The 19,920-nt window shown below is 47.2% G+C and overlaps 1 protein-coding gene and 1 pseudogene across 1 annotated transcript in view; one reads left to right on the top strand and one right to left on the bottom strand.

Moving 5' to 3' along the window:
* Positions 1–4,300: 4,300 nt before the first annotated feature.
* On the bottom strand, positions 4,301–5,355 carry LOC101706306 (V-type proton ATPase subunit d 1 pseudogene; annotated as a pseudogene).
* Positions 5,356–9,444: 4,089 nt separating this feature from the next.
* The window catches only part of LOC101716318 (maestro heat-like repeat family member 5), a 45,349-nt gene continuing 34,873 nt past the window's right edge, over positions 9,445–19,920 (top strand). Inside the window, 7 exon segments of the mRNA XM_087184889.1 lie at positions 9,445–9,495; positions 11,500–11,659; positions 12,468–12,520; positions 16,867–16,984; positions 17,543–17,706; positions 18,357–18,509; positions 19,114–19,236. Of these exon segments, the coding sequence (XP_087041015.1) occupies positions 9,460–9,495; positions 11,500–11,659; positions 12,468–12,520; positions 16,867–16,984; positions 17,543–17,706; positions 18,357–18,509; positions 19,114–19,236 (807 nt within the window). The 5' untranslated portion in view covers positions 9,445–9,459.

The following is a 19,920-nucleotide window of genomic DNA, read 5'->3' on the forward strand; positions in this document are numbered from 1 at the left end:
TAATACTTAGTGTCTTCTCTCTTTTTTTTTTGTTTCAATAAGTCCTGCTAGAGGTTGATCAATGTATTCATCTTTTCAAGAAACCAGTTGTCTTAGTTACTTTTCTCATTGCTGAGACAAAATACCCAACACTCAAATTAAGAAGGAAAGGTTTATTTAGCTAAAAGTTTCTTTAGAGGTTTCTTTCAGTTCATAGTTGGTTGCCTCCAAGGCAGGGTGACCTGGCAGGGGAGAAACAGTTGATGGCATGCAGAAGCCAGCAAGACAGCAAGCAGCAAAGTACCAAAACAGCAAGTGATAAGAGACAAGCAATGAAACAGCAGCGCTCTTTCTGTCTATTTTATCCAGGCTACCTGTCCTTAATACTCACACCCTTGATCCCAGCATCACACACTCTAGGTCCAACCACCTCCAAAGAGCCCACCTATGACTGCATGAGGCTTTGGGGGGACATCTATACAAAAGCTATAACATCAGCTTTTGGTTTTACTGATTTTCTCTATTTTTATGTTTTCCATTTCATTGGTTTCTGCTCCACTTTTTATTATTTTCCCAAGTTTACTTTGCATTTGTCTTAGTTTTACAAGTGGAATTGAAGGTCATTGATATCAGATTCCTCCTTTTTTCAATACATGTGTTTAACACTATAAGTTTTCCTGTCATGCATTTGATAAGTTGTGTTTCCATTTTCATTCCACTCAAAATATTTCTTACTTTCCCTTTTGATATCGTCTTGATCTATGTGTTATTTGAAAGTATGTTATTTAGTTTTCCTATCCTTGGAGACTTCCCATCTATCTCTCTTTTACTTCTAATTTCATTCTATTATGGTCAGAGAACATGTTTTGTTTAATTTGAATCTTTTTGGACTTACTGAAACTTTTTAGAGCACAGAATATGGCCTGTCTTGGTAAATGTGCCATGCGTGTTTCAAAAGAATGGACATTCTCCCGCTAGACAGAGTTCTACAAATATCAACTAGGTTACATTGGTGAAGAGAGTTTTCCAAGTATTCCATATCCTTATTGATAACCCTTTACTATTCTCTCAATTGTTAAGAAAGGGTTATTGAAGTCTTTAATTGTGATGGTTTCGTCTGTTTCTCCTTGTAATTGTATCCTTTTTATTTTATGTATTTTGTAGTTCTAAGATGCATAAACATTTACGATAGCTGTCATCCTGATAAATGATTTCTTTATTATTCTGTTTTCTCTTTTTTTTTTTTTTTTAATGGTACCAGGGATCAAACTCAGGACCTTGTGCTTGCGAGCCAAGCCCTGGAACCACTGAGCTAAATCCCCAGCCGAGATTCCTTTATTATTCTAAACTGACTCTCTTTATCCCTGTTATTTATTCTAAAAATATACTTTGCCTGATATTAACAATGCAACTCTAGTTTTCTTTAGATTAATGTTAGCATGGTATATCTTTTTCAGTCCCTTAATTTTTAATCAGTTGGTGTCTATTTCTTTTGTTTTTTCTTATAGGAAGCATATACTTGGGCCCTGTTTTTATTTAATTTGAGAATCTGCTACTAGATCATTGATGTTAAATCATTTATATTTAATGTGACTATTGATATGATATGGTCTTAATCTATGTCCATTGTTGGCTTTTTATATTTTTTATCTTGTATTTTTTAGTAATTACTTTAGAGATCATAGCATACAATGCTAGTTTATCTATCCCATTCTATCTTCAAGTCATATTGTACCACTTGTGTTATTGCTGTTATATATTTTACTTCTGGGTTGTTATAAACCCACAGTAAGTTATTATCTTATGTTAAATTTTAAAAATAAGAAAAAAAAATTTTCTATTCACCTACTAGTTACAGTTTCCAGGGTGGTTTAAGCTTTGGTATAATCCCACATTTCTGGCTGGCATCCTCCTTATGCCTCAAAGATCTCCCCTAACATTGTCTATAGTGCACATCTTCTAGGGATGAATTCTTAGGAATTTTATACACAAAAACCTTTTTATTTTATCTATGCCTCTTGAAGATTCTTTCTCTGGGTATAGAATTAGAGCCTGGCAAATTGCCTAGATCTTTCTTTCAGTGGTTTACAGTGTTGCCACACAGTCTTCTGGCTTGTGTTGTTTCTGAGAAGAACTATCCATCATTCTTCATTCCTTTAATGTATATTTTGTCTTTGGGATCTTTTAGATTTCTCTTACCATTCCATCCAGGTAACTTTATTTGGCTGTGATTCCTTGTCATTTCCTTCATGTTTCTTTTGCTTGAAATTTATTTAATTTCCGGGTTATGTGGTTTTATAGTTTTCATCAAATTTGGAAATGTTCAGATATGTTATTTCTACAAACATATTTTCTGCCCCCTTTCTTTTTAGGATACTTACATTTTACTCTACCATGTTGAGCATATGGAATATAAGTATAGCCGTTTTGATGTTCTTGTCTACTAATGCTATCATTTCTGGGTTGATTCTGTTTTGTTTTGTTTAATTAATTTTATTGGTACATTTTAGATACACATAATGACCATATTTATTATAGAAAATTTGTATCTGTTCATAATATATCTTAATTCTTCTTTTTTCCCTAATCCCCTCCCCTCCCTTCAATGCTTTTTCCTCTCCTTATTTATGAAAACTTTGTATCCATTTTTTCTATTTGCTTTTTTTCTTTTTCCTTCCTTCCTTTCCTTGTCACCCTTCCTTGTTCCCCTTACCTTTTGAACATTTTCTTCCAATTTCCCAATATTTGTTATACACTTTGGCCCTTATTTACCCTTTCAGTTTCTCATACCAGAAAAACAATGAGAAATTTAAACATGTGAATCTGATTTATTTCACTTAAGAGTATGGTCTCAAGGTGCATCCATCTACCTAGAAATGTCTCAATGTCTGCCTTCTTTGTGGCAGAGTAATACTCCATTGTAAAAAAAACATATCTTTTCTATTCATCCATTGATGGTCATTTGCACTTTTGTTAAGATTTAGCTACTATAAATTATGCTGCTATAAACATGAGTGTGCATATATCATTGTTGTATGATGCTTTTAATTCTTTTGGGAAGATACCAAGAAGGGGAATAGCTGGGTCAAATGGAACCTCTAGTTTTACTTTTTTGAGGAATCTTTATACTGATTTCCACAGTGGTTGCACCAGTCTGCACTCCCACCAACAATGGAGAAGGGTTCCCTTTCCCCTACAGCCTTGCCAGCATCTGTTATTGGTTGATTTCTTAATGACAGCCACTCTTTCTGGAGTGAGATGAAATCTCAGTGTTTTCATTTACATCTCTCCAATGATCAGTGATGTTTAACATTTTTTCATATATTTATTTGTCTTTTGTACTTTTTCATCTGAGAAGTATCTATTCATTTCAGATGCCCATTTTTTAACTAGGTCTTTAAATTTGAGAGGTCTGATTTTTTTCTTGAGTTCTTTATATGTTCTAAATATTAGTCCTTTGTCTGAGGAACAGCTGGCAAAAATTTTTCCCACTCTATCTCTTCACTCTTTTGGTAGTTTCTTTCGCTGTGGAAAAGCTTTTCAATAAGATGAAATCCCAGTTGTTGATTCTTTGTAATATTTCCTGTGTGATCAGGGTTTTGTTCATAAAGTCTTTGCCTACACCTATGTCTTCAAGAGTTCCACTTATTTTATATTCCAGTAGATTTCATGTTTCTGTTTTAATATTTAGATCTTTGATTCATTTTGATTTTATTTTAGTGCATGGTGAGAGATATGGGTCTAGGATTAATCTTTGGTACGTAGGAAGCCAGTTTTCCCAGCACCAGTTATTAAAGAGGATATCTTTCTTCTAGTGAGGTTGTTTGGCCCCTTTGTCAAAGATAAGGTGGCTGAGTGTGTTTGGAGTTGTTTCTGCATCTTTTTTTTTTTTTTTGGACTTAACAGAGGGTAGTTTTATTGTCTCAGATCCAGACCTGAGGGAAAATTACCTTCTCCGTGCCCCAAGGACACACATATTCTATCTTTCCCATGGGCCACAGCTCTGGGAAAGGAAGGTCTTACTGCCCCAGGGTTCCCAGGTTAGTGAAGGGGGGGCATGAAGGTGACCACATGAGTGGCTGTAAACAGGGCTGATGGGGCCTCATTGGTCTGTGGGCGTCTTGGTCTATTCTTGGTCAGGGGAGGAGGGCCCAGCTCTTTTTCAGACCTAAAAGCAGTCCCAGATATGGGTGGGGGTCAGGGAAGCTGCACAGCCCCTAGGACAATGTGCTACCCACCCAAGGGTAGGCAGGTGAGCCATGGGCTTCATCACAGCACGCACAGACATACACAGTACACTTGGGAGCACTGGGTCAGGATGCTAGAAGATGGGGATGTAGTTGTCAATCTTGGCGAGATGGCACTGGGCAATGCACTCAGCAATCCACACAGTATCACGACACTCCTGCTCCTTGAGCTTCATAAAGGCATAGAAGACTCCAAAGGCATGGAACTGGTTCAGGAAGGCCAACTTGTTCAGTTTCACCTCATGCTCAAAGAATCGGTTCTCCAGGGTCTTGTCTCCAGAATTGTTGCCTGCACCCTCAAAAAGCAGCTTGTATTCTAGGTAGTAATCAGCCACACTCAACCTGCTCGTGGTCATCAGCACAAGCCAGCTGAGCCAGGCCCTCAGGGTAGAGGCACCCACAGCGTGGGAAGAGCTTGGCATGGTCCTCCTTGGACAGCTCTGTGCCAAAAGAGGTGATGGTGATGATGAAGGAGCGGCGGTCTGCTTCAAACTCCAGGATGGGGCACATGGCATCAGCTGTGGTCCCGCCCAGTGAGGCAGAACTTGTAGAAGGACTCCGTGTTGGCCTTGTAGAGTGTGTTGCAGATGATCTCAATGTTCACCTCATCAATGTCCTGTTCTGAGATGCAATCCTGGAAAAAAAGTCGCCAGGGATGTGTCCACCAGAATGGCAATGTAGAGCTCAGCAGGTGTCTGTGTGATGTTCATGGCTTCCATCTATTCGAGGCTGCCTAGTGGGTGGCACTTGGGTACGAGCTCAGCAATGGAGCACTGGTGCAGCACGCCCATGATGAGTAGGATCACATTGTCAATCATGTAGCTGTGAGTAATAAAGTCCAGGAAGCTGGCGAGTGGCTCATAGGCATGGTTCCTCATGTGGTGGAGCTCCACCACCATCTTTGCCTTGAGCCAGCCATCAGTGACTGACACTGTCAGAGGTGAGTCCTCATTGGCTGGAAATAGCCATAGTCTGTGCCCTGCAGGTGCAACTTCAAGTCCTCTAGCATCTTGCACTGCACCAGGTTGAGGTGGTTGGCCTGGCTGAGGACCCCAGCCTTCAGGGCATGCACAAGTCCCTCCAAGTAGCCATTGTCTAGGTTGACATATAGCTCCAGGAAGAACAACATGGCTGCAGCAGGGGCAGCAGAACTGGAGAGCACTGACCAGCTGCCATGCAACATAACTCCAAAATTAGCTCTGTTTCTGCATCTTTAATCTGTTCTCTTGATCCTCAGGTCTGGTTTTTTTGTAGTTTGGAGGTTTTTTTCTTGGTGGGAGGGTGTTTGCCAATACCATGCTGTTTTTATCATGGTGGCTTTGTAACATAATTTCAAGTCCGGGATTGTTAATGCCTTTGTTGCCCAGAATTGTTTTTTCTATTCTGGGTCTCTTCTGGTTCCAAATGAATTTTAGAATCGTTTTCTCTAATTCTGTGAGGTATTCTGTGAGGCATTTTGATCAGGGTTGCCTTAAACCTGCTTACTACTCTGCCATCTTCCCAGATCTGTGTTGGTTTTGATCAATTGATTTTTCTCTTCACTGTGGATCATGTTGTCTTCCTTCTTTGTGTGCCTGGTAAATTTTGATTGGATGCCAGACATTGTGAATTTTACTTTGTTAGGTACTGGGTATTCCTGTATGCTTGAGCTTTGTTCTGGAGTGTGAATTTGGGGGGGGTGGGGGCGGGTGGTACCAGGTATCGAACTCGGAACCTTGTGCTTTCGAGCCAGGTGCAGCACCACTGAACTAAATCCCCAGCCCTGGGGTGTGAATTATTAAAAACAGTTTGGTCTGTTTGAGTCTTGCTTTTAGAGCTTTGGTAGAGAAGGCCTCTGCATCCTTGTTTGGGTCTGATTCTCTCCATTACTGAGCTAACACTATGCGAAGTATTCTGCCTAATTCCCTATGCACTGTGGCTAATGGCAGTGGAGCTCTTTCCAATCCTGTGTGAGCTCTGAGGGTTGTTCCCTCTACTCCTTGTGGGCGGCTCTTTTGAATGTGCACTGAATGCAGATGAAGATGGGCCTGCTCTGCCTATCTCTACCCTTCCCTCCCTGTGCAAGTCCCTCCTCTGCCTTCTCCCTACAAACCGTACCCACTTTGGTCTCCCCAAACTGCCACCTCCAGTACCTCAAGTTGAGGAGGCTACAGGCCGTCAAGTTCCTCCCACCCTGCACCAGAAACTGGAAACAGTCCTGGCAGCTGGCTGTGACAATCCAAGCTGGCCTTGTTGGTTTCCCATCTCTCGGGGGGCCACTATTCCTTGCTGCTGCTGGGTGATGTCTGATAGCTGTGATTGTGTGTATTTTTTCCTATTTTCAATTTACTTGAGGCAGAAGGTGAACCTGGATCTGGCTGCCCCACTTAGCTGGAAGCATCAGTGTCTTCCCCGTCACCTTCAGGGCCTTGGGTTTCCCTGTGCATGGTGGGGGTGGGGGGAAGCCTGGACAGATTCTGAGTGAGGTGGCCTGACTCGCTTACGTGGTGGAAGAGATGAAGGAACAAAACTTGAAGAGATGAACTGCAGTCTAAAATGCACTTCACCTGTTCAGTTTGTTGACTGTTGCTACCCTATGATCTCATAGGCCTAGGCCAGGCTTCACTTGAGGGAGGTGCCAGAAATGAGAACTGAGTGAACAAGCAGAAGCCTTGGGGGCCCCACTGAAGAGTGGGGGGCAGGGTTGCAGCTCCCCCAAAAGCAAGGATGCCTTCTCTTTGTGACTAGTCAGTCTGTGGAAACCATTCCCCTTGTTTGCAGAACAGGAGGACCAGAGAAAAGGCAGACACCAGCTTGACAGGTCCCCAGATCCTCCACCTGCTCCTGTAGCTTTCCCTACCTCAGAGATCCCTCCAATGACCCCTGGACACCCAGGGAAGTCCTCTGTGTGGTCTCAGAGAGACTGGCTCCTCCAAATCAGTGTGAGAAGTAGAGCAGAGAACATAGCAGCCTGAGCCCTCCTGCATCCCACCAGTGCATCTGTGCCTGTTTCTGCAGGGCAGCCAGGCACTGGCATGTCCTTGGGGCATGCTGTCGACTCAACAGTGTCCTAAGACCTCATCCTCTGCCCTCCTTCCAGACCATCAAAGGAATAACGGATAGACACAGGGAAGGACACTATGAGACTGACCTCCGCCATCACCCCCTCCACTGGCACCTTGAATAAATGCAACCATCCTCAGACACTCACACCACGACCCTTCTCCATTTCAGGATCTCCTCTTCTGTCTCCACATCCATGTTGGAGCCATCACACATGAAGGCCCCTCAGGATTCTGCCTGCAGGAACCGACAGGCCCACCCCTCCAGCATCCTTCCCCACAAGTCTATGAGTCTATGAGCAGCCAGACTGCACTAATGTTCAAGGACCACAAGATGTTCATGGAGAAAGCCTACAATTCAGGTGACTGCCAGCCCTGGGGCTCAGCCACGAAAGGGCAAGGGATCTAGATCCCACCACATCCCTCCACAGGAAAAAGGCCCAAGAGTGAGGGACCTTGGAGGACTTTGGAGATGGCAAGCGTGTGGTAAACAAATGTAGCTTTCAGCAGAGAGCCCTGCAGAGCCCCCCTGGGATTGTTCATGCCTCCTGAAACACCATCCAAAGCCCAAAGTGTGGCCATCTCCCACTCCCTTCCACTCTTCTTCTATACCTCAGAACCTCTGCTGAGGCCTGGCCCCTCCTTGGAATGCTTTCCCCTTCGTTCAAACACCAAGGTGCTGGCTGACAGGAGGCAGAGTGGAAGGATCAAAGAATGGATCAATAGAGGGAGAGATGGATGGATGAATTTATGAATGGATTGGTGGGTGGATTTATGAATAAGTGGGTGGGTGGATTTATGAGTGCCTAGGTCAGTGATAGCAAATCTTTTAGAGCTTTCAATGATACAAACAGCCCACTGCAGCATATGTACCACAGGTTCACCATCACTGGCCTACATGGATGAATATGTAGATGAATGCAAAAAATGGACAAACAGGTGGATAAACAGAAAGATAGACAAACATATATGAATGAATGTGTGGGAGAAGGGACAGATGGGTAGATGATAGATGGATGGTGGATAAATAGATGGATAAAAAGGTAAGTGGTTCACTGAATGGATGGAAATATGAGTGGGTCAATAAGGATATGCAGACCTGTATGCATCCCTGCTCTTTATCCTATTTTGAACCCAGTCAGGGTCATTTGGATAGTGAAGAAGTCCAGGACTTCCCACTGTATCCAATTCTCCAGTCCTCATTTTCAGCTTACTCCTTGCCATTCCCAGACCTGTTCTTTCCTACCCATCCAGCCATTCTGCTACAATGTGATGGCCCCTATAGCCCACCCACTCTCATACCTTCTTGCCACCTTCAGCCACCTGCTTCAAGATGCTCCGGGACATAGGCAGCTCAGAACTTCCCTACCTGCAGTTTGTCATCAAGAGGGTCAGGAATATGGCTCAGAGGTCCCCCAACTTGGTGATGGAAACCATCTATGACTACTTCACAGACAACCCACAGGTGGGAGCTGACTGGGGCTTGGGGAGCAGAAGGGAGGGCTTGACCCCAAGCTGGGCTCATCCTGGATCCTACATAGAGCAGCTACATGATTGGGAGCAACTCTCTATTTCCTCATATTCCAAATGAGCCAGAGAGGGAGGGAGGAAAGCAGACCAGTATGTGTCGACCACACTCAGAACAGGCTCAGGAGGTAGATATTATGATGCTCATAGATGGGGAACCTAAGGCTTAGGAAAGGAAAAATTTACCTAATGTCAAAGAGCCAGTAAGTGGTAGGGATGGATGCATGGATGGATGGAGAGATGGACATGGTGGGGGAGAACATCTGCCTAAGTGTTAAAAAAATGAATAAATGAATGAATGATCTGACTTTGAAGATGGAATTTTTTAAACTGCTACAGCAGTTCCATGAGGATAGGGAGAAACTTTTCCCCCTCATGATCTCTGCTGCACTGGTTTAGGTCTCTTTAGCACTGTGCAGAGCAATATTTATTAAGGGTCATTGACTGAATGGTCAAAAGCAGCTGCCTGTGATCTTTCCCTCTGGCCCCTCACACAGCCTCCCACCCATGCTCCCACAGACATGTGCTGCATGATGAACCCAACATCCCAGTGTTCCTTCTGCCATCCACAGATCTCCATCCGGCACAAGTTCCGGCTCTTCCAGGTCCTGGAGAATGTCATCAAAGCCAGTGACTGCCTGGAGGAGCCCTGGAGGAGAAGCTTTATGCAGCTGGCCCTGGATAACATGACCCAATCCACGGTGCATCCCCACCCCATCCCTGCAAGACAGCCAGTCCCCAGGCCCTTGGGTTTGCAGGCAGCTTCCCAGGACTCCAAATGGTGAGAGTGTGCCAGGCCTTGTGGTCTGCCAGGCATTCTCTCTCTTTCTAACATCCTGGCCGCCGGCTCCTTCAGAGGGACAGTTTCGTGCACTCCCCAGAAGAGGCAGCTGCGACCCAAGAAGCAATGCTGGTCTGAGGCCACAGGGCCCCTTAGTGGAGGCAGAAATCCAGCTGCAGCTCCTCCTCCTGCAGGAGGCCCTTCCTGAAGTGGGCCCAGGTGCCCCTGCCCACACTGTCCTTACCATCCCTTTGCTGCTACCTACAGGCCAGCTCTGGAAAGACACCAGCCAATCTAACCCAATCCCCCAGGCCATAATCCAGCCTTGGGTTCCCCAGCTTGGCCACGAACTGCCCCCCACACCCCTACCCCTACCCCTATCCAGACCCATAATCAGGTTGCTCGCCGTCCGCAGGCTGGCTGGCAAGCTCTGTGACTTCCCCTGGGGGAGTGAGGACAGGAGGTTTCATTCAGACCTACTAGCCCTGACAGCCCCATGGTGGCCAACTCAGGAGACACAGGATGACCAGAGAGCGGTGACGGTTACCTTGGCCCGCCACAACCCAAGCCTTGGCACCAAAGAAGCATCATGAGGCTCATTTCACCGTCTGTGTTTTGTGGGTGACATGGAAAGCTAATGCCATGGAATAAGGTTTTTAGCACCACCCCTCACCCAGAAATGAGCAACAGAGCGTGCCATGCAGGGCCATGAGGAGCCTGCAGGGTGGGGACAGACAGAGGAACCACAAGGGATTGTGCCTCTAAGACTGCAGCTATGGGAAGTAATAAGTGGGAATGAGCCTGGGCCACTTAGGGGACCCAGGCCAGTCAGGGTCCATGGTTGGGGAATTACAATTATGACAGACTATTTGCACACTTGCCAAGGTATAAACCATGTTGATGTTTCATCTCCTCTGTGTACATCAGACTGAGGAGAGGTTGTTCAGAATAACATGTCAAATGGCCAGTTCGGAGTCTAAAGTCATGTACAAGACTCCCTCCTTCTTAAGAGGCACCTATAGCTGTTCCTTCATTGACATATCAGTTTAATACAATGATTCAAAGCACATCGCAGGGAGAGTAAGGTGGGGGACCTTAGACACCTTTACATTCAGACGTCACTAAATGCAGGCAGCCCTGCTGCGCCCCTCTGAGCTAACAGCCACCACAGGATGGAAAGGAGCAGTACTCTGCATCTGAGCCAGAGCGAAATAGCAGTGTACCTGCTGAGAAAGGGCAGGGCACAATGGCATAGGGCCAGCACCAGGCCCATGGGCCCCCTTCCTGACAGAGGATGACCCTTGGAAGACAGAACCTGACCAGGACCCAGAAAAGCCTAGGGAACCAAGCTCTGCCATACAGCAGCTAGCATACTGACTCACCAGGCAGAGAGATCTAGGACAAGAACAGCCTCTGGTCCTAAATGCATGATGACAAAGATGAAAGGATGAGATGTTGTCCTGAGCTGCCAGGAGCCAGGAAGGGGAGAGGTGGTGTCAGATAGGGGTTTTCAAACAGGTGTCTTGAGGACCAGACAGTGGGCCTTAGAAATGGACCAAGATCTGGATAGACAGGTCAGCAGGAATAGAGCCCCAGGCAGGGACACAGCATGCCAAAGGCTTCAAGGCAGAAAGGAACCATAAGGGACTGTGCCTCTAAGACTAAGGCATGGAAAGTAATAAAGTGGGAATGTTCCTTAGGCCACTGAGAGGACACAGGCCAGTCAGTTTCAGCATGTCCTGAAACTGCTGGAGAACCAGGAATGTGGAGAGCCCTGAACACACGGGGCCCTCAGCCTCTGTTTTCCATCTAAATAAATGGGTTGATCACAGTTCCCTGGCCTGACAAAGCAGATACACATCTGTCCAGATGCTCAGCTCAAAAAAAGCCTGCTCTTATTTCTGGACACCTGCCCCCACCCCAGGAGCTGGAAGACACATACCAGGATGCAGCCAGCAACGTGCTGGTGGCGATCTGCAGGCACTCATGGCAGACAGTAGCCCAGCACCTGGAGACGGAGCTCCTAACGGGTACCTTCCCACACCGAAGCCTCTTCTACGTGATGGGCACACTGCCCTCCCACGGTAGGACCTGCCCACGGAACACGGGGGAGGTCAAGGAAGATCTAGGTGGGGTCCCAGGCCCACAGAGCCCCAGGGTCCACAGCAGTGATGTCACTGCATGCGGGTAGCCAGGAAGTCCCTGTTAGAGGGTAACAGCAGCTACTGCGCTCCCACCAGCCTGGCTAATGCAACTGCTCTCAGTAACCAGAACAGATTCCAGAGAAGGCAGGGACCGACTGCCCTAGAGATCATCAGAGAGGGCTTCCAGGATGAGCCAGTCTGGAGCAATTGGGGGCGGGGGGCGTGGCAATGTCCTCTGCAGAGCAGGTTGGCAGCTAGCAGGGTCAGGAGGAGGAGGCAGGGAAGGTCTGCACTCTAAGGCCTGAGACCGGCAGGACCTGGCTTGGCTTGGCCTTGCGCCCCTGCCCTGGAATTGACAGATTGGGTGAAGGGTTCTCTGCACCCAAGGGGCCCCAAAGCAGCCCCTCCCTCTAAGGTGGGATTCCCAAATACCTGAAGGTGTTCTGGACTCTCAGAGCACCCTTCCTGTACTGTCACTCCTCACACTTGCCTGGGAGGGGCCCAAGGCACAGAGAAGGAACAGCCTGCCTGAGGTCACACAGCAAGCCGGCAAGGCCACCATTCTGGCCCAGGTGTCTGGGTCCTTAGCCCAATCCCAGCCTATGTTCTCCTGCTAACCAGGCCAGGCTGAGGCAGAACAGAGTCACCGTGACTCAGGCAGTGTCTGAGGGATGGGGAGAAGGGGCATGGGGTCCACCCCTGGCTATGGGCATCAGAGCAGACCCTATAACCAATCCTCCTCCTGCAGAGGAGCTTCTCAACAAGGAAGACAGGGCGCAGTGGGAAGAACTGCTGGCCCAGGTAAGGATACAAGTGGGAGGGGCAGCAACCAACATGGGGATACCTGCTGCAGTCTGGAGGTGGAGGGAAGAGAGGAAAAAGAGGGAGGGGAAGAAGGGAGCTGGGTGCCCGGGAGTATCCCCACTTTCCAGAGGAGCCAGCAGCATTCAGGAGAGGAAGTGACCTGGTCACAGGAGGAGTTGGAATTCAGGCCTTGATCTCTAGATGCCTGACTCAGAGCAAGTGGCCAACACACACCACCCCTCCCACCCATCCTGGAGAGGATGCAGGGCCAGAGCTGAAGCCAGTGACAGGAGGAAGCAGGTCAAGGATGCCACAGCCAAGAAGCAGGGTCCCATCTCTGACACACCTGGGGATGAGGGGCTGATGTGGCTGGGAGAAGGGTCATGGAGTCCTGGCAGACCTGGGTTCACATCCTGGGTCAGCCAACCACAGCGTGTGCCTGGGGTGACCTCCTTTACCTCTCTGTGGCTCCATTTCCTCATCTGTCGAATGGAGATAAAAGTCCCTTGCTCAAATGGCTGTGAAGACAGTAGGCACTGATCACCGAAAAGGGTCTACACAGAGAGACACAGGAAGCCCTCGGGGAAGGGAAGTCACATCGTAGTAGTGGAGCAGCAGCAGTGTTGAGAGCAGTAGAATAGCAGGAACTGAGGACAAGAGACCTGAGCAGCACAATTAATCAAATTGATCTCATTGGCATTCCTTTCCATGCAATAGGACATTGCCAGGGCAGACAACACGCTCGGCCTTCAAATTCCAATAAATGTAAAAGGACTGAAATCAGAGTACATTCTCTGACAAAAACGTAAGTTAGAGGTCAATATTAAAATCTATCTGGAAAATGTTCAAATTCCTAGAAATTAAACAACATACTGCTAAATAACCCATGGGTCAAAGAAGAAATCACAAGGAAAATTGGGAAATATTCTGAATTGAATGTAGCGAAAAATACAACAAATGAACATTTGGGAGTTACAAGAGGAAGCAATGCTTAGAATGAAATTTATATGCCCATAGCAGAGAAGGAGAAAAGTAAAAAATCAGTTGTTTAAACCTTCATTTTAAAAAGCTACCTAAAGAAAGCAAATTCAACCCAAAGTAAGTAGAAAGAAGGAAATAGCAAGAACTAGATCAGAAATCAAAGAACTAAAAAAAAGGACCAGATAATAAAGAATGACTCAAACCAAAAATAAATTCATCAAAAGATCAATAAGTTGATTAACCTCTCACTAGACTGATCAAAAGAAAAATACAAAATACCAATTTCAGAAAGGAATAAAGAGCACCATTACAAATCCTATAGGCAGTAAAAGATAATAATGAAAGACGATTTCAATAAATTGGACAAATTAGATGGAATAGACAAATTCCCTGAAAAGCACAAATTACCAAACTGACAGGAGAAAAACAGAAAATCTGAGTAGTCCTGTATCTACTAAAGAAATTGGAATAGTGATGAAAACCTTTCTGCTATTGAACCTTTTCACCATGCAGTGTGCCGAACCCTGAAATAAGTTTCACAAGAGAAAGACAGCCCTGTATAGAGATGGAGTCTAAGTCTGAATCTCCCCTCCCCAGGGACAGGGCTGAGGATGTGTATGGGCTGTGTCTGGGGAAAGGTGATGTATCGGACCACCATGTCACAGGTGTCATCTGGAGTAGGCATGATTATAAGCAGGTGAAAACCAGCGGGTTTATTCAGGAACCAAGAGCAGGTGGCATATCCAGGATTTCCCTAGCTTCATTCCCATCAAGGAAACTCCCAGCTGAGACACTTCACTGATGAATTCTATCAAATAGCTAAGAAAGAAAGAATGCCACCTCTGCAAAAATCTGTCAAGAAAACAGGAGGAAGGGACACTTTTCAAGTCATTTTATAAGGCCAGCACAACCCTGTACCAAAACCAAGGACTTTACCAGAGAACCACAGATCTGCAGCTTTCATGAAGATAGATTCAAAAACCTTTAGCAAAATATTAGCAGTTGAGCAAAAGGATAATATACCATGAGCAAGCAGGGCTTATAAAGGGGCACATAGCCAGTTTAATGCTTGAAAAATAATAAATGTAGTTCAACACATTAACATAATAAAGTAGAAAATTATGAATACATTTATAAGAACAATGAAGAAAAGACATTTGGCAAAATCTATAATACTTAGCTGGGAACAGTGGCAAACATCTGTAATCCCAGCTACTCAGGAGGCTGAGGCAGGAGGATCACAAGTTCATAGCAAGCCTGGGTAACTTAGCAATAACTAAAAAAATTTTTTTTAAGATTTTTAAAATTTCAAAACTTATGTTAAAAATCTAACAAGCTAGAGTAGAAAAAAAGCTGACCCAACCTGACAAGCACAGCTAAGCCTGCAGCTAACATGCTTCCTGATGAAAGATTGAATGTTTTCCCACTAAGATCAGGAATAAGGCAGAGACATCTGCTCTCTCTACTTCCTGTCAGCCTTCCACAGCCAGTTCAATAAGGGAAGAAAAAGAAGAAAAGGCATTAAGATACAGCTTAAAAAGTGAAAATCTCTTTGCAGACAGAATGCCTACATACAAAGAAAATATTACAGTCTTAAAAATACTAGAATGGATAATTACTAACAGTGAAATTTGGCAAGATCTTAGGACATGAGATAAATATTTTTAAAATTAATTGAATTTCTATTTACAAACAATTGGAAAATAGCTTTTTTAATGACTCAGTATCACAAAAAATCTAACAGTCTCAAGGAAAGATAAACGCCACAAAATATAAGCAAGGTCTTGCCAAAGTACTGCAAAGAGCAATTTATAAGTGCAGATATGTGACGTTCCTAAATAAGAAAATTCAAAAATGTTAAGATGTCAAATCTCACAAAATTGACTTACAAATTGAATACAGTGCCAACCAAAATCCTACAAGACTTTATTGTAGAATTTAGCCTATAGACTGAATTTTATGTGAAAATTTCAAAAGACCTAGAATAGCCAAAATATCTTGAGAAGAAACAAAGTTACAAGAACTGCACTACTTTGATTTCAAGACTCAGTGAAAGACCAAGTAAAATAACGTAATAACAGACTGTTAACTACAAGGAACAGTAAGAAGGAAGATGAGGCACTGGTATAATCTCACTTTCCTCATTGCTGAAACACAATACCCAACACCCACAAATTAAAGGAGAAGGGGTTTACTTTGGTACATGCTTTCAGTCCATAGTCACGTGGCTCCAAGGCAGGAGGGCATGGTTAAAGGGTCTGGGGGAGGAAAGCTGCTCAGATCATGGCAGTCAGGAAGCAGGAAGAGAAGGGAAGAACAGGGGAGGGAGAGCCAGCTTCTGAGCTCACACCTCCAGTGACTCACCTCTTCCAGCCAGACCCCTCACAGCAAGTCAGCAATATCACCCCATGCTTCAGTCACCTTCCAAAAGCCCCACCTCTGAGTGCGTGAGGCCTCTGGGGCACATTCTTTGTCTAAACTGTAACGTATAGGATAGGTTAAACAAATAAATCAATGGACGAGAATAGGAACTCCAGGATGCAACTACACTTACACATCCTAATGATTTTTAAAGGTGCCAAAGCAATGCAATGGGGAAAGGAAAGTCACCTTGGCAATGGGTGACAGAAAAAAAAAAAACTGCCCTTTCTTTCAAATTTTATTTTACATCAGTTTTGCTCAACAACCTTATTTAAATGTTTACCTTCACATTTATCAATCTTTTAAGATTTTGGGGTTTTGGTTCATACGTAGGAGGGGAATCTCCCATACCACCTTCTTGGGAACAAAAATCTGACACTTATTGAATCACACAATCTAGGAAGATTGGAAATGCAGAGGCCTTGTAGTCATTACAAAATCATGTGATGTTAGGATCAGAGCACTCAGAATCCCGTTTTTTGAAAGGTTGTTTCATTCATTCATCTGCTGCCTCTTCATTGATTAAGAAGCACTAATACAGCATCTGCCAAGTGCTGGGCATGATGCAGGTGCTGGAGGTACAAGTGCAAAGAAAGACCAAGTCCCACGTCCTAGCGTGCACCCTGCGGAGGGGCTGCCTTCAGCTAACACGGCATCTGCCTTGTCTGAGACCACATTGTGTACTGGGAACACAACCAGGACTCCATTCTGTAGTCCCCAGGCACTGATTTTCCTGCCTCACCTGAACACATCTGGGGTGCCCTTGAGGAATATGTTCCTTGGCCCTGAAGGACATCAAACAAATTAGAGAATTGAGTCCTGGAGACCCAGAGGAGAGGATGAGAGGGTGATGGAGTCAGGGCCTGGGGTGTATGGGAGCAGGCTGGTGGGGGGAGGAGGGAGAGATGGCTCCAGGCCTGCCCACCCTCATCTGCTAACAGGTAATTGTCAAGTCAGTCAAGTTCCTGGACATGGACCTGTGGTCCAAGGAGCTGCTGGAGGCCCTCACCAAGCCCAGCCAGACCCAGCAGGAGCATCCCCCAGAGAAGATGGGCCTGGGTAGCTCCTGCTCAACATGGAGACCCAGGGCTCTACCCACAGGATGCTCCGGGCCCTAGAGAGAAGTTGGTGGGTCTGACAGGAACAGGGGCTGGGCCAATACCACCAGGCAGGGTGGAGAGGGTAGCTGCAGGCCTGGGAGCTTGAGGGAGCATGGTCAGGGAAGCTGCTTGGAAGAGGTGGTGGGAGGTGAGGACTCAGTTCTTCTTGGTTCCCACAATTGCCTGGCCTTGACCAGAGGCTTAGCTGTCACAGTCTGAGCCCTGACCCAGTCCTGGATTAAGCCCTGATCTCACCTACAAGCTGGGTCCTTTTCCTCCCTTCCCATACCTCCCTTCAATCCTACCCTGTCACATGTCTGCTCAGAGCTTGCACAAGGATAACCAGCTTCCAGAACTCCCACTCTGCCTCCTCCCTCCCCCCATTCTACCCATCAGACCCCATACAAGACAGCCCCATTGGGCTAGGCACAGAGCTGCATGTCCTAAAGAGCTTATGGGTGGCAGGTGGATGCCCTGTGATCTTGGATGAGGCCCCTACCCCTTCTGATGGACCCAGTGAGGGGCCACATCCAACAGATGGCACTGGGCCATCTCCAACAGGGAATCGCGCTCACTGTGGGGCTGGCTGCGACCCAACACTTGGATGATGTCTGGGCTGTACCGGACCAGTTTGGCCGGAGCAGGCCCATCAAGTGGACTCTCCAAAGCCCCATGCCAAAGGTACCAGAGCCACCAGACTGGGACCCCAGGTTTGGAGTCAAGAGCATGGGCTTAGGGGCTTCTTGCCCTCTGTACCCCATGTGACTCTGAAGGACATGGGGCCTCCCCGCTGCCCTTCCAGGCTGCTCCACTAACCTGCAGCCCAGCAAGAGCCAGTAACTCCTGAGGTCTGAAGTTGGACCAAGCCCACGTCCCAGACCTGCAGAGGGTGCCTTCACTGAGGAAGTGGTGCCATGACGGTCCTTAGGCCACATCTGTCCCATATTCCATGAGTCTTACCCATTGGCGAAGCACCACATGCCCTATTGCCATCTCTCTGGATAGAGGCACAAAGGCTCCTAGACCCCCAACAACCCAATGGGATGCAGTGCACCAGATGCTGCATCTTGGCAGGGGCTGTCACAGCAGTGGACCTGAACTCTTCCAGTCCCAGCGGAGTCAAGCCCCTGTACACAGCCCTGTGTGGCTCCTCAAGGCCCATGCCAACCCCTCAGAGAGCCGATGCCATCTCCTGTTTTCCTGAGATAAACTGAGGCTCACCCGGGATGCCCTATCTCCAGCACCCTGGTGGGGCCTAGGGTACCTCCTTTCCCACTCCCCTGGAGGAGGGCTCCAGCAGGGCCTGACATCCCTATCTGCCCACTCCCCAGGGCCAGAGCTTGGAGGACCTGCAGTGGAAATGGGCGAGCAGCACCATTCTCCTTGCCTACAGTCAGATGGCAGCCAGGGCCAAGACCCACATCCTTCCGTGGGTGGGCAACATCTTGTCCGGGATGATCTTCTACTTCCGCTACAGCTCGTGGGTAGGGCCAGCCACCATCTCCAAACCCACACTCCTCAGGACAGTCAGGACTCCATGCCACCATGACCACCACCCCACCAAGAATGGCAGACACAGAGAAATCCAGACCCCAGGACAGGCAGCCCACCTCCTGATCTGTCCTAGAAGCCCAGGGAGCCAGGCCTGGCTTCCTGTTTGATTCCCAGCTCCTCCTCCATGGTCCTACAGACATGTTTGGGCTTTCATGGGGACTCATCCCCTCTGCATAAAGCAAACCCAGGATGTTCACTCTTGGGGTGGAGCTGGGCACTGAGAGGCCAGAGTGACATCTGTGTGACTCTGTACCTGTGCCTCCAACTTGGGAAGCAGTGAGGGGCAGACAGCAGCTGCTTCCTAGTGGCTGCCTCACTGAGACCTTCACAAGCATCTCCTGGGTGTTTGAACATTGTCACCTCATTCTCGTTTTTAAAAACACTTCATTGATAAGGAATGGAGCTGGCAGTCTCTACTGTGCTTTTCAGCCCCTACCCTGCAGCCTGTATTTCATTATTTCCACTTGGCTTCTTGTTCTCCCCCATGCATGCCTGGCTTCTCAGCCTGTCCTGTCCCCTTTGTCCCCTGTTTAGGACGAGACCCTCAAGCAGAGCTTCCTCTCAGCCATCCTGATGCTGGTGGGGGCTATCAGCCGAAGCGAGGGTGACCACAGCTGCAAGTTCTCCCAGACCTCCCAGCTTCTTGAGTGTCTGATGGTGGGTGCCCGGCCTCTCTCTCAGACCAGCACCTTCCTGGGCAAGCAGGGCCTCCTCCCTCAGACGCGCATCTGTCTGGGAGCCACCCACTGCAGAAGGTGTGGGGTAGGCTCCAGGGTAGGTCACAACCCTCTTGCACCTGGAAACACTCTATGTCCCTGGCCACTTGTGCTTAAGGGGCCCTAGCTGGCCAGTCCATCCTCATAGGCAATGCCACAGAGGCCCAGAAAGGCCAGCACTGTCTGTCCTGCACATGTTGACCTGGGCCCCAGACCAGAGGTATTCAGGCTTCAGGAAACCTCCAGGCAATGGAGTCACACAGGAGTGGCTGGGCAGTAGTGATGGGAGCACTAACAGGACAGCCTGTCCCCTCCCCATTGGAGCCCCAACCCTGAAATTCCGCACCTCACTCCACATGAAGCACAAGTACAAGACCATGCTACTTGTGCACGGAAGAGCTCAGAACAGTCTGGACACTTTCCCAGGTCATGCAACTGGCAGGCAGGATGGGGACTCGGGTCTGCCATGTCGAAGTGCAGGGGCCATACTCTGGGTCTTTAAGCAGGGCCCAGATCACAGAGGGGTCTGTGGGTTCCAGGGCTGCCAGGCACTGAGGTCTTGAGGTAGACATGAGACTCAGATGAGAGTGGGATGGACCAGGCCCAAGTGGCTCAGCCTTCATGG

This window comes from Heterocephalus glaber, unplaced genomic scaffold (assembly GCF_053883595.1).
Source record: "Heterocephalus glaber isolate CG9 unplaced genomic scaffold, H.glaber_assembly_v1.0 deba00000281, whole genome shotgun sequence".
NCBI lineage: Eukaryota > Metazoa > Chordata > Mammalia > Rodentia > Bathyergidae > Heterocephalus > Heterocephalus glaber.